The sequence below is a fragment of the Orbicella franksi genome, chromosome 1 (genome assembly GCF_964199315.1).
Source record: "Orbicella franksi chromosome 1, jaOrbFran1.1, whole genome shotgun sequence".
Classification (NCBI taxonomy): domain Eukaryota; kingdom Metazoa; phylum Cnidaria; class Anthozoa; order Scleractinia; family Merulinidae; genus Orbicella; species Orbicella franksi.
In genome coordinates, this window is record NC_138145.1 from 37,764,070 (window position 1) to 37,777,690 (window position 13,621).

The 13,621-nt window shown below is 40.5% G+C and overlaps 1 protein-coding gene across 1 annotated transcript in view; it reads left to right on the plus strand.

Moving 5' to 3' along the window:
• Positions 1-13,621, plus strand: part of LOC145461481 (uncharacterized) — a 479,224-nt gene that overhangs the window by 428,527 nt on the left and 37,076 nt on the right. Inside the window, 2 exon segments of the mRNA XM_081445648.1 lie at positions 1,896-4,939; positions 4,942-5,382. Of these exon segments, the coding sequence (XP_081301774.1) occupies positions 1,896-4,939; positions 4,942-5,382 (3,485 nt within the window).

Consider the following 13,621-nt stretch of genomic DNA (forward strand, 5'->3'; position numbering starts at 1 on the left):
ATAGTTTTAAAACTTGACAAACTTCAAAAGAGCAAACAAAGATGCCACGATTTATGTTGGAAGGTCCACACAGTAAACAGTCTTTCGTTTTGAGATTGTATATAATAGGCATAAACCACGTAACCGAAACTTTTCAGTTGAATTATAAAGTCTGTGAACAGAAATAATTACCTATTGTGTTTAAAGCACGATCAAGACCGAAATGAAAACAAAACCATACAACAAAGGACTTTGTTGGGCTTAATAATCATTTCAATCTATTAACTATAGTCAACAACGCAATATGCTTTAAAAGGCATTGGATTTTGCCATCAGTAATTAATTCCACTATTTAATTTGCATTTGTTTTTGCTCTTCAGTCTCTATCACTTTTGATTTAATTTCGTCCAAGGATCGAGAGACTGCACACGGTAAGTTTGTAAACTTTAAGCTGTTCGTGATTGATACTGTTTCATTCACATAAAACGTGTATTTGAAAGCGATGTTTAATAGTTTCAATTTACACTGAAAGAGATTTTTTATGAATCGCGTGACTGATTTTCTTCAGTTTTTGAGTGCTGTAAGTCACGCGAAGAAATAAATCAAACGAATTCTTTTTTGGAGGTACTGTTTTGGAGTAAAAATCCGCTTAACTTTTCCCACTTGACAATTTTTACAGGAAATATTATCGTTTTCGGCGCATATTGGTTTTTGTTCCATACTAGTGACTCAGCAAAAGTGGTGAGTGCAAATCAGATTTAGCTTTGTTATTCATATTGGACTGAAATCATCACGTTAACTTTCACAGTCGCTCTGCACTTTCGAGGAAAAAAAGGGGGACTTTCGCGAGCTCAATGATTGGAGAAAACGGGAAACATTAAACAGTTAAATTATCACCGTCATTTGAGTAGAGTAGCCAGAACTGGAATTAGCAGTCGCACACCAGATACATAGTTTTATTATATATTTTTTTAAAAAAATATGAATGTGACTGAGGTCGGCTATGTTCAGTGTGATTTTCTTTTACTGATCGGACGCAATCTGCACGACCACATTTTTATTAATAGGCTAGAGTAGAGATTTTGAAGGACTCAAGACTGATAAAATAATTTTGGGATCGATAAAAAGTCATAACAATACTTAGCTAAAAAAAAAGAAAGACAAGTAAGCAGCCTCAACTTTAACGGTGATTTTTGCTGGAAAAAAAAAATGAAAAACAAAAAGGCAAATGCAACTCTAAGAAAAAAACGCATTACCCTGAAATGATCAACACGACGGTTTTCACACACGCCAAGACAACTAACTGCATTCAACCAACGGCCTCGTATCTTCATCAGTTTTCTTTTGTTTAGATTGGGACTATTTCTGCTCCCCTATGAAAAAATCCATAACAGGACTACCCCCAGCTTTGAATTCACCATTACCTACTTAGACAACCAGGTACAAAGACGTACACAAATATATTATTACTCGAAATAGCTACAAATCTTGATTCCTGTTATCCGCTTGATAGGGCCTATAGAAAGGGACGCCATGGGCATCATAACAGACATTTTACAAGCCATCTCTATTGGCTTGGTGGTTGCTACTTTCCTTCCCAACACTGATCGTGGTCTAAAGGCCATTGAGGTCTGCCAAGAATGTTTGATCTGCCTAAATCACGAAGTACTAAAAGCGGGAGAACTTTTCAATTTAATCAACATTTGCATTTATCAAACTTTTTTCATTGCGTATTGTCATATCCCTGATTATACAAAAGCCTTAATCTACGGCAGGGAACTTCTTGAAATTTACCGCAAGTGTAGTAAAAAAGACGAGGAAAGGAATCTAACAATAACAATGGCTGAAATATGTAAACAGCAATATAGATACAAAGAAGCAAAGGAACTTTATGAGAAAGCCATAAAAATCATGAGGGAAATGGGTGACAAAAAGGGAGAAGCCACTTCGTACGGAAACTTGGGAACTCTGTTATTATCTCTTTCTAAATACGACAAAGCTAAAAAATATCTTGACAGAGCACCTGCCATCAGAATACAAATTGGCGACAAAGAAGGAGAAGTAGCAGATTATGGAAACTTAGGAACTGTGTTTCAATCTCTTGGTCAATATCACAAAGCCAAAGAATATCTTGAGAAAGCACTTGCCATTACAATACAAATTGGTGACAAAGAAGGAGAAGCAGCAGCTTACGGAAACTTAGGAACTGTGTTTCAATCTCTTGGTGAATATCACAAAGCCAAAGAATATCTTGAGAACGCACTTCCCATTACAATACAAATTGGTGACAAACAAGGAGAAGCAGCATTTTACGGAAACTTAGGAACTGTGTTTGAATCTCTTGGTCAATATCACAAAGCCAAAGAATATCTTGAGAAAGCACTTGCCATTAGAATACAAATCGGTGACAAAGAACGAGAAGCAGCAGATTACGGAAGCTTAGGAACTGTGTTTAAATCTCTTGGTGAATATCACAAAGCCAAAGAATATCTTGAGAACGCACTTCTCATTACAATACAAATTGGTGACAAACAAGGAGAAGCAGCATTTTACGGAAACTTAGGAACTGTGTTTGAATCTCTTGGTCAATATCACAAAGCCAAAGAATATCTTGAGAAAGCACTTGCCATTAGAATACAAATCGGTGACAAAGAAGGAGAAGCAGCAGATTACGGAAGCTTAGGAACTGTGTTTAAATCTCTTGGTGAATATCACAAAGCCAAAGAATATCTTGAGAAAGCACTTGCCATTAGAATACAAATTGGTGACAAACAAGGAGAAGCAGCAGATTACGGAAACTTAGGAACTGTGTTTGAATCTCTTGGTCAATATCAAAAAGCCAAAGAATATCTTGAGAAAGCACTTGCCATTGGAATAGAAATTGGTGACAAAGAAGGAGAGGCAGCAGATTACGGAAACTTAGGAACTGTGTTTGACTCTCTTGGTGAATATCACAAAGCCAAAGAATATCTTGAGAAAGCACTTGCCATTAGAATACAAATTGGAGACAAAGAAGGAGAAGCAGCAGTTTACGGAAACTTAGGAAGTGTGTTTCACTCTCTTGGTAAGTATGACAAGGCTAAAGAATATCTTGAGAAAGCTCTTGCCATCAAAATACAAATTGGTGACAAACGGGGAGAAGCCACTTCAAACGGAAACTTGGGAACTGTGTTTTTATCTCTTGGTGAATATCACAAAGCCAAAGAATATCTTGACAAAGCACTTTCCATTAGAATGCAAATTGGTGACAAAGAAGGAGAAGCAGCAGATTACGGAAACTTAGGAACTGTGTTTGAATCTCTTGGTCAATATCACAAAGCCAAAGAACATCTGGAAAAAGCACTTGCCATTAGAATACAAATTGGTGACAAACAAGGAGAAGCAGCAGTTTACGGAAACTTAGGAACTGTGTTTCACTCTCTTGGTGAATATTACAAGGCTAAGGAATATCTTGAGAAAGCACTTGCCATTAGAATACAAATTGGTGACAAACAAGGAGAAGCAGCACATTACGGAAACTTAGGAACTGTGTTTACATTTCTTGGTGAATATCACAAAGCCAAAGAATATCTTGAGAACGCACTTGCCATTAGAATACAAATTGGTGACAAAGAAGGAGAAGCAGCAGATTACGGAAATTTGGGATCTGTGTTTAACTCTCTTGGTGAATATCACAAGGCCAAAGAATATCTTGAGAAAGCACTTGCCATTAGAATACAAATTGGAGACAAAGAAGGAGAAGCAGCAGATTACGGAAATTTGGAATCTGTGTTTAACTCTCTTCGTGAATATGACAAGGCCAAACAATATCTTGAGAAAGCTCTTGCCATCAAAATACAAATTGGTGACAAACGGGGTGAGGCCACTTCAAACGGAAACTTAGAAACTGTGTTTCAATCTCTTGGTCAATATCACAAAGCCAAAGAATATCTTGAGAAAGCACTTGCCATTACAATACAAATTGGTGACAAACAAGGAGAAGCAGCAGATTACGGAAACTTAGGAACTGTGTTTAAATCTCTTGCTGAATATCACAAAGCCAAAGAATATCTGGAAAAAGCACTTGCCATTAGAATACAAATTGGTGACAAAGAAGGAGAAGCAGCAGATTACGGAAACTTAGGAACTGTGTTTAAATCTCTTGCTGAATATCACAAAGCCAAAGAATATCTGGAAAAAGCACTTGCCATTAGAATACAAATTGGTGACAAAGAAGGAGAAGCAGCAGATTACGGAAACTAAGGAACTGTGTTTCAATCTCTTGGTGAATATCACAAAGCCAAAAAATATCTTGAGAAAGCACTTGCCATTAGAATACAAATTGGTGACAAACAAAGAGAAGCAGCAGATTACGGAAACTTAGGAATTGTGTTTCAATCTCTTGGTGAATATGACAAGGTTAAAGAATATTTTGAGAAAGCTCTTGCCATTACAATACAAATTGGTGACAAAGAAGGAGAAGCCACTTCAAACGGAAACTTAGGAACTGTGTTTGAATCTCTTGGTCAATATCACAAAGCCAAAGAATATCTTGAGAAAGCACTTGCCATTACAATACAAATTGGTGACAAACAAGGAGAAGCAGCAGATTACGGAAACTTAGGAACTGTGTTTGAATCTCTTGGTCAATATCACAAAGCCAAAGAATATCTTGCGAGAGCACTTGCCATTACAATACAAATTGGTGACAAACAAGGAGAAGCAGCAGGTTACGGAAGCTTAGGAACTGTGTTTCAATTTCTTGGTGAATATCACAAAGCCAAAGAATATCTTGAGAAAGCACTTGCCATTAGAATACAAATTGGTGACAAACAAGGAGAAGCAGCAGATTACGGAAACTTGGGAACTGTGTTTACATCTCTTGGTGAATATCACAAAGCCAAAGAATATCTTGAGAAAGCACGTGCCATCAGAATACAAATTGGTCACAAAAAAGGAGTAGCAGCAGATTACGGAAACTTAGAACTGTGTTTGAATCTCTTGGTCAATATCACAAAGCCAAAGAATATCTTGAGAGAGCACTTGCCATTACAATACAAATTGGTGACAAAGAAGGAGAAGCAGCAGATTACGGAAGCTTAGGAACTGTGTTTAAATCTCTTGGTGAATATCACAAAGCCAAAGAATATCTTGAGAAAGCACTTGCCATTAGAATACAAATTGGTGACAAACAAGGAGAGGCAGCAGATTACGGAAACTTAGGAACTGTGTTTGAATCTCTTGGTCAATATCAAAAAGCCAAAGAATATCTTGAGAAAGCACTTGCCATTGGAATACAAATTGGTGTCAAAGAAGGAGAGGCAGCAGATTACGGAAACTTAGGAACTGTGTTTAAATATCTTGGTGAATATGACTAAGCGCGAAAATATCTTGAGAAAGCACTTGCCATTAAAATACAAATTGGTGACAAAGAAGGAGAAGCAGCAGATTACGGAAACGTAGGAGTATTGTATCAATCTGTTGGTGAATATGTCATGGCTGAAGATTATATTGAGAGGGCATTGTCAATTAGTCGAGACATTGAAGACTTAGAAAAAGAGTTCCCATGTCTCTCTCATCTTTCATTGGTGAAGTTATGCCGATATAAGATCCAGGAAGCGTTTGACTGTCTGTTTTTGAGTATGAACAGAAGCGAAACTTTACGAAGTTTGTTAGGGGACAACGACGATTTTAAGGTATCGTCTTCAGATGGTCGCTATTTTCTCTACCGGGATCTTAGTGCATTCCTTTGTTTTTCGGGAAATCCGAACCATGCACTTTATGTTTTAGAGCGGGCTCGGGCTAGAGCATTAGCAGACTTGATGGCAACTCAGTATTCTCTTAAAAGCCAAGTTTCAGCTGATCCGCAATCGTGGATTGGTGTTGAAAATATTATGAAAAAAGAAAGTAACTCCTCTTGTCTGTACATTTCTTATTATAATAATGATCTGTTTTTCTGGATTCTTAAGACAAGAGGAATCATTCAGTTCCGAAGAATAACAGTGGATGAGAAACTAGTTGGTGCCGGACCAGTTGACAAGTTACATGATTTCTTCGCAAAAAGCTTTCGGAGCTTTGCTGTTTTATCCGAGGAAGATTGCGAAGATCGATCTTTAAGTGACGTTGAGAACCTCGCAGCATTAAGACTTATAGAGGAAGAAGATGAAGAAAGTCAAAACTCCGAATCGAGCGTTTCTTTGTACTACAGAGCGTTAATCCGTCCGGTAGCTGATCTACTTGAGGAGCCCGAGCTCATTGTTGTTCCTGATCGCTTCTTAAACCAAGTTCCATTTCCAGCGTTAACAGATGAAGGCGGGAGGTATTTATCAGAGAAATTCAGAATCCGCATCGTTCCTTCTTTGACGACTCTCAAGCTCATTCAGGACAGTCCTGTATACTATCACAGTCAGACTGGTGCTCTGATAGTGGGGGATCCAGTTGTCGGTACGGTGCGTTACAAAGGAACGAAAACCTGGGTTTCTAGGTTACCCTGTGCAGGAAATGAAGCAGCCAGGATTGGACGACTGCTAGGTGTTCAACCTTTGTTGGGACGGCAGGCAACAAAGCAGGCGGTACTTGACGGGCTACATTCAGTGAGTCTTATACATTTTGCAGCCCATGGTAATGCCGAAAGAGGAGAAATTGCCCTTTCTCCAGTAGGACCTCCTAACAGGGTTCCAGAAGAAGATGATTACCTATTGACGATTTCTGACATTGCAAAAGTTCAACTGCAAGCTAGACTGGTGGTAATTAGCTACTGTCATAGTGCACGTGGGCAGATTAGAGCCGAAGGAGTCGTTGGGATCGCTCGAGCGTTCTTAGGATCCGGTGCACGGTCCGTTTTGGTGGCTCTATGGGCCATAAGTGACCAAGCAACAGAGCAGCTAATGTGTCGTTTCTACGAGCATCTTGTTCGTGGGGAGAGTGCCAGTGAATCTCTTCACCAGGCCATGAAATGGATGAGAGGTAACGGCTTTAACAACGTTCTCGATTGGGCGCCCTTTATGCTGATTGGAGACAACGTGACATTTGACTTTGGGACATAAACGGTAAGTATTTTTTAGAACCAAAACGCTTTTTTGGCGGAGGGAGGGGAGGGGCAAGCTAATAAACGTTAGCGAAACTGTCGCCATTTCATGTCATAAGTTACGAGATCCAAATCCTGCTAGACATGTCAACAACGGTTTTTGAAATCGTTTGCATTTAGAACACTCGCGCAACGATTTCATGTGTTGGTAGTTCTCTCACAGCCTCGCCCTCGCCAATGAAGCGTGAGTGTTTATGCTAACCATGTAGATCATCAACTGGACAAACAGTGGAATTTACAGACGTTTTTGTTTGATACTTTTCAGCAATAACCTCTAACAACTGAGTGCGCACTCTGATCATGAGTGTCTGTGTAGCCAAGGATTATTTTCCTGTCCTTACAGAAACGCATGGTAACAGCTACGTTTCCAGGCTTTTAAGCGTTGTAATTTAAGATTGCGCTCACATGCATCAAATAAACACTGTTTAAATTCTTGCCACTTTTTCTCCGTGTGAGATGTCCTTCGAATACAGACAATTTTGAATCAAATGGACGAGTTACGTTTTTCAAGAAATAACTCCGTGGCAAGGAACGAGAAAGGAAAGTCATAGCTAGAGATCAGAAAGTGAGTAGCCATTAGTTAAAGATCATCAACACATTGTCCGGAAGACAGGTAATGAGTATAGACCAATCGTCTTGATGTGACACTAAATTCTCAGAACTTACGTTAACAAAACTATATGGTAATTGAGTAGAGAGAATTAATTTTCTCTGAGTGTTTTTTTAAGCCTAAATCTCTTCGATTTAACCCACTGTCGCCGCTAAGCGACCTGTGGTTCAGTGTCGGTTGCACGTTAAGGGCCTACTTACATGGTGAAAAGTTGTCCCTGTTGAGAATGTTTCCCACTCACCCCTCCCGCGACCCACTGTTACCGAGCGATTATAATGTATGAAAAATTAAAATTTCCTTCTTACCAAGCCTAGAATTTGCCTTCTCCTTCAGGATAAGTGTTTGCTTGATTCCAATTGTTTTTCACCTCGAAGTCACCTCGCGCACGACACAACTTCTGACTAGCGATTTAAACAGTGCGCCATTACTTTTAAAAAGTGTCGTTTATGGTATCATATTAAAAGTTCCATTTTTTAAATTGTTCGTGGGGATGAGTTTTCTCTTTGTGTTTTCGTCACTCAGTTTTTTGACTTTTATTAATGTCCAGGAACTCAACAAACAAAAACACAACTGAGCAGGAAAAGTACTTTGCTGAAGCGTATTGGATTGTTTGCAGATTCTGTTCATTTGCAAAACGCATCAATCACTGAGTTTAAGTAGTCCAGTTAAGAAAGCTGTGTTTGAATGCTTGATAAATGATACTGATCTCCTTGTAATACCATTTAATTTAATTTGCCTCACGCAAATATCTTGTATTACTTTAGAATATGCGCCTACTGGCGCCTCGAGAACTGATGATGACATTAGGGTAGTTACTGTCTCTATAGTTATATTAATGCGTTTGAAATTTAATTGAATCTAAATTTAGCACTAGATAGTTTTTGATGTGTGTTCTAGTGCCTCTTGTAAATAAAGTGAGATCATTTTTAACAGCACACAGTTTACTCACTATCCCCTTTCTTATCGGTTCAGAGCTGTAGTCCAGACTGGAAACCATGCATTCCTGGTTTGCCTTCACTAATCTGCAGCAGCTAAGTAAATGCATGCCGGGATCAAGGGCATGATTTCAGGGAGTTAACGCGCGGTATCTGAGTATCTTGTATATTTGCACACAAAAAATTATAAATTTTTCTATATTGTATTTTCCGCAACGGTAATTAAGAGGATCATTTCTTAGAAACAATGTAAACTATTAACCTGTTACTAACCTAGCTTACTTACACCGTACTGGGGAATAATGGCCCAAGGTCGTTGCATTACGGACAGAGCGAAGCGAGGTCCATACGATAACGACCGCGCGAAGGCCAATATTCCCCAGTACGGCTCGAGCAAGCTAGGTTAGTAAGTAGTTTATTAATAAAGTGTATTATCGTTTGTCTCACGATGCAGTCACTTGAGATGTAGATCGCGACGTTTCGACTGCTTACTGCTAGTCTTCTTCAGGCGATAAGGTCGACTGATTGCACGGTACCATTTATATCACAAAGGTCGGCTGTGATTGGTGCATTTCGATCCTCCTATTGTTCCATTGTTCCGGCGAGTAGCTGTTCCGTCAGCGGTCCGCTGTTGTACCGTTCTCCTGTTGTTGTGTTTCTTGATCGTGGGTATCCATGCTTCAGGAATTTCAATTCCACTATCCCTGTTGATGTTATTAGGGTGAAGTCTTATGTGAATAGCTTCCTTCACCCTACGTGTGTACCAGTGAGGATCTCGATCAATAAACTTGACATCATTGCAGATAGGATAGTGGCCGGTCTCGTGGGTGTGTTCAGAAACGTTGGAGGTCTGGGTACGGGCGAGTTGTATATCCCTGTCGTGTTCTTTGATGCTCTCCTGCATAGATCTCCCTGTTTCCCCGACGTAGACTTTGCCGCACTCACAGGGAATCCTGTAGACAACACCATCTTGTTTAGCCGGGTTGACAGTGTCCTTTGGTCGCACTAAGTGTGACCGAAGTGTCGTGTCGGACTTAAAGACGGTGCGAATGCCTTATTGTTCTAGGCAGCGGCGGAGAGACTCCGAAACTCCTTGGACATAAGGTAAAACGGCGGTGGATTTAAATTCCGCGACAGGCTCTCTTCTTGGGGTTCTTCGCGCCTTTGTGATCTTCTGTACAAAAGAGGAGGGATATCCGTTAGAAACAAGTACAGATGACAGATGTTTCTTCTCTCCAGCGATTACTGATGGTTTGGTCACGAGACGTTTAACCCGGTCGTACAGACACTTCACAATACCGCGCTTTACTGACTGAGGGTGGTGTGAATCATACGCTAGGTACTGATCAGTATGTGTTGGTTTCCTGTGGACACTGGTGGTAAGGCGGCTATCAGGTTCTCTGTAAACTGACGTGTCGAGAAAGGCGATCTTGCTGTTGTTCTTGATCTCCATGGTGAAAAGGATTGATGGTTATTGACTGTTCAGGTGTTGCAGGAAGACATCAACTCTATCCCGATCCAGGATGGTGAAAGTATCGTCTACGTAGCGTTTCCAGATCTTAGGCTTGCAAGGTGCGGACTCTATTGCTTGTTCTTCAAATATCTCCATGTAGAGATTAGCAATAACAGCGGATACAGGGCTCCCCATGGCTGCGCCGTCTCGTTGTTCGTAAATCGATCCGTTGTACTGGAAGTACGTAGATCTTAATACGAAATCCAAGAGGTCCGCGATTTGAACTGGTGTAAGTGTCGTGCGGTCAGCCAGGCCTGCGTCGTTCTCCATTTTTTGTAGCGCGGCTTGTACGGCGCCCTCGATCAGTACGTTGGTAAACAGTGACTCTACGTCGAAAGACACCATGATCTTGTGGTCCTGAATCTCTTCACTGGCGATAGTGGAGGCGAAGTCAGTTGAGTTCTTCACTGCGAAGTTCGAGTTACCTGCAAGAGGAGATAATACGTTAGCCAAGAAAGCAGACAGGTCCTATGTAAAGGTGTTGACACCTTTGTTGCCTAGAACAACAAGGCATTCGCACCGTCTTTAAGTCCGACACGACACCTCGGTCACACTTAGTGCGACCAAAGGACACTGTCAACCCGGCTAAACAAGATGGTGTTGTCTACAGGATTCCCTGTGAGTGCGGCAAAGTCTACATCGGGGAAACAGGGAGATCTATGCAGGTGAGCATCAAAGAACACGACAGGGATATACGACTCGCCCGTACCCAGACCTCCAACGTTTCTGAACACACCCACGAGACCGGCCACTATCCTATCTGCAATGATGTCAAGTTTATTGATCGAGATCCTCACTGGTACACACGTAGGGTGAAGGAAGCTATTCACATAAGACTTCACCCTAATAACATCAACAGGGATAGTGGAATTGAAATTCCTGAAGCATGGATACCCACGATCAAGAAACACAACAACAGGAGAACGGTACAACAGCGGACCGCTGACGGAACAGCTACTCGCCGGAACAATGGAACAATAGGAGGATCGAAATGCACCAATCACAGCCGACCTTTGTGATATAAATGGTACCGTGCAATCAGTCGACCTTATCGCCTGAAGAAGACTAGCAGTAAGCAGTCGAAACGTCGCGATCTACATCTCAAGTGACTACAACGTGAGACAAACGATAATACACTTTATTATTGCATCTACCACGATGAATAACAACAGCCTTTCCTCGACATTAAGTAGTTTATTATATGACCACCGGGACGTTCTTTCAAAAAACAGAAAATACACGTGTTATGACCGTTTCCATGGACACGGTTCTTATGGCAAAATCCCGACCCAGAAAGAACGAAACAGAACGCTGAGATCTGCTTAATAACTACCTTGCCATAAAATATAAACTGCTACTGATAACATTTGTCATTAATTATTCCGGATACTACAAAAACCTCCTCTAATAGGCCGGTAAGTCCAAGAATCAAAACTCCTGCCAGGAGTAATCTGCTAGAATTCTATTACTGACCTGCTTTAGCACATGCGTCATACTCCTGCCGAAATTGTCGAAGTAGGACTTTACGCTATCCCATAACGAAAACAACTCTCTAATACAAACAAATGTGTATATTTATACTAGCCTTATTGTACAAAGAAAAACAACAACAGTTGGTGGGATGTTTTGTAGGAGAAGCATTACATACCAATCAAAGTCAAATTCAATCGTTCTGATATAGCTTGATTGACAGTAGCTCCAGTAAAACTTCGTTCGAATTTCCTCGATTGATAACTTGGTTTTCCAAAGTGCATCAAAGATTTTACACTCGCGAGTACCAAGTTACCCTACCAGGGGAGGGAGGCACTGAGGATAGCGACGAATGAAATCGGAATTGCTTTATTTTGTAGGGCATTTCCAGGCGTACCCATCAAGCATGCGTGAAAATACATTACGCAGGCGGGATGCGGGAGATTTTAAATAAGTTAATGGCGGAATGCGGAAGAGAAAACTGAAAAACGTTCTTCCTCTGTAAACTTCACAAACTCTCTAAACAAATTTTTTAAACCGCACTTTATGATCAGCTGTTTTCTTGGAATTTCTGGAAACACCCGAACCTGCAATTCGTACTTTTCACTTTTCAAAGGGAACCTACTGTAGTAAGTAGCTAAAATGGTATTGTTTACCCTCTCCGTTGACAATAATGTAGAGCTGTGACATTCATAAAAACCGAAAACGAAGACTTATGGCTAACTCGAAGCTGTTTGAGTCTGTGATGTCGTGGTCTGTTACAATGGAAATTAGGAAGAATGCATCGATCGCATCGATCGTGGAGAGTTTATTATAAAGTGACTGACATAGTTGGTAAATTCACATTCTCTCGCGTCTTAATCATGCGCATGAAGAATTAAAAAAGATCGAACGACATCAGCTAAATTCTTCTTAGCCTGCGAGCGAGCTCACGTTGGAGCACAAGGGCGCGTGGCATAGCAGCGAGCGAGAAATCCGGAAGCGAAGCCGCGACACGAGAAAGTAAACTTTGCGCCTCTTCACCAGCCGGATCGCATTGCTCGCATTGCTCGCAGGCTAAGTTCTTCTAAGGTCGCCCTCTGTCTTTAAAGCATGTCAGATAGGAAAAGATGTAACACACCCTAGATAGTTTTTTTCCTCTAGTCGCAGGGGAAGTAACTCAATATCATTTCAGTTTCTTGTTGAGCAATCATTGCGTGAATATCTGTGAACATGCTCAAATGTCACAAACGGCCTTATGACAAAATCACGTGAACCCAACAATTTCGTTTTTGTCTTCACTTGGCACGTCAGATGCTGTGAAACTGATATTTTTTTATGAATGTTAATTACACGAGCGACCCTATTATGAACAGTGACACGCGGAAGTCTCTGTGCAATTTTTCTTGAGGAAAGCGGACGGCTGAACACAGACCACTGTGCAACGGTAAGTTACTCATTATTTTGTTTAAAACAATATTTGATTACAAGTTCGACTGATAAAAATTACCATACCAATTTTGCTCATTCGGGATATCGAAAAAAGCCTCCTCGTATAGTTGTATGGCCTAGTGGCTATTACCTTGAGGTCCTAAATCAAATGCTCTTGGCACCAATAATTTGGTAGCAGATTGTTCCAGTGACCCACATAAGCAAATGCTTTATTTCCCTCTTAACCAGTTTTTCGAATTTACCACATTCAGAGTTGGGAGTAGACTGCAATGAATCAATCCACCCCAAGTAGAAGTGAACACCTTAATCATAACAGGTTGATCCTGGACAGAGGTTTCTCTTCGCCACAAACAGATGTTCTATAAATACTGTCCTTCCTGTACGGAAGAACAAAAAAAAAAACAAAAACAAAAACAAAAACAATATTACGTACCGCAAACACGAATTGAATCGTTCTTATATAGTTTGATTTAGCTCCATTAAAACTTCTTTCGATTTTGTTCGATCTTGATAACTTCAAAACCGCGTATTACATTAAGCTGCCGGAAGGACGAAAATACTAAATATGACGAGAAGAAAAAATATCAGGACAATTTCTTTAGACGGCCTCTCGAGGC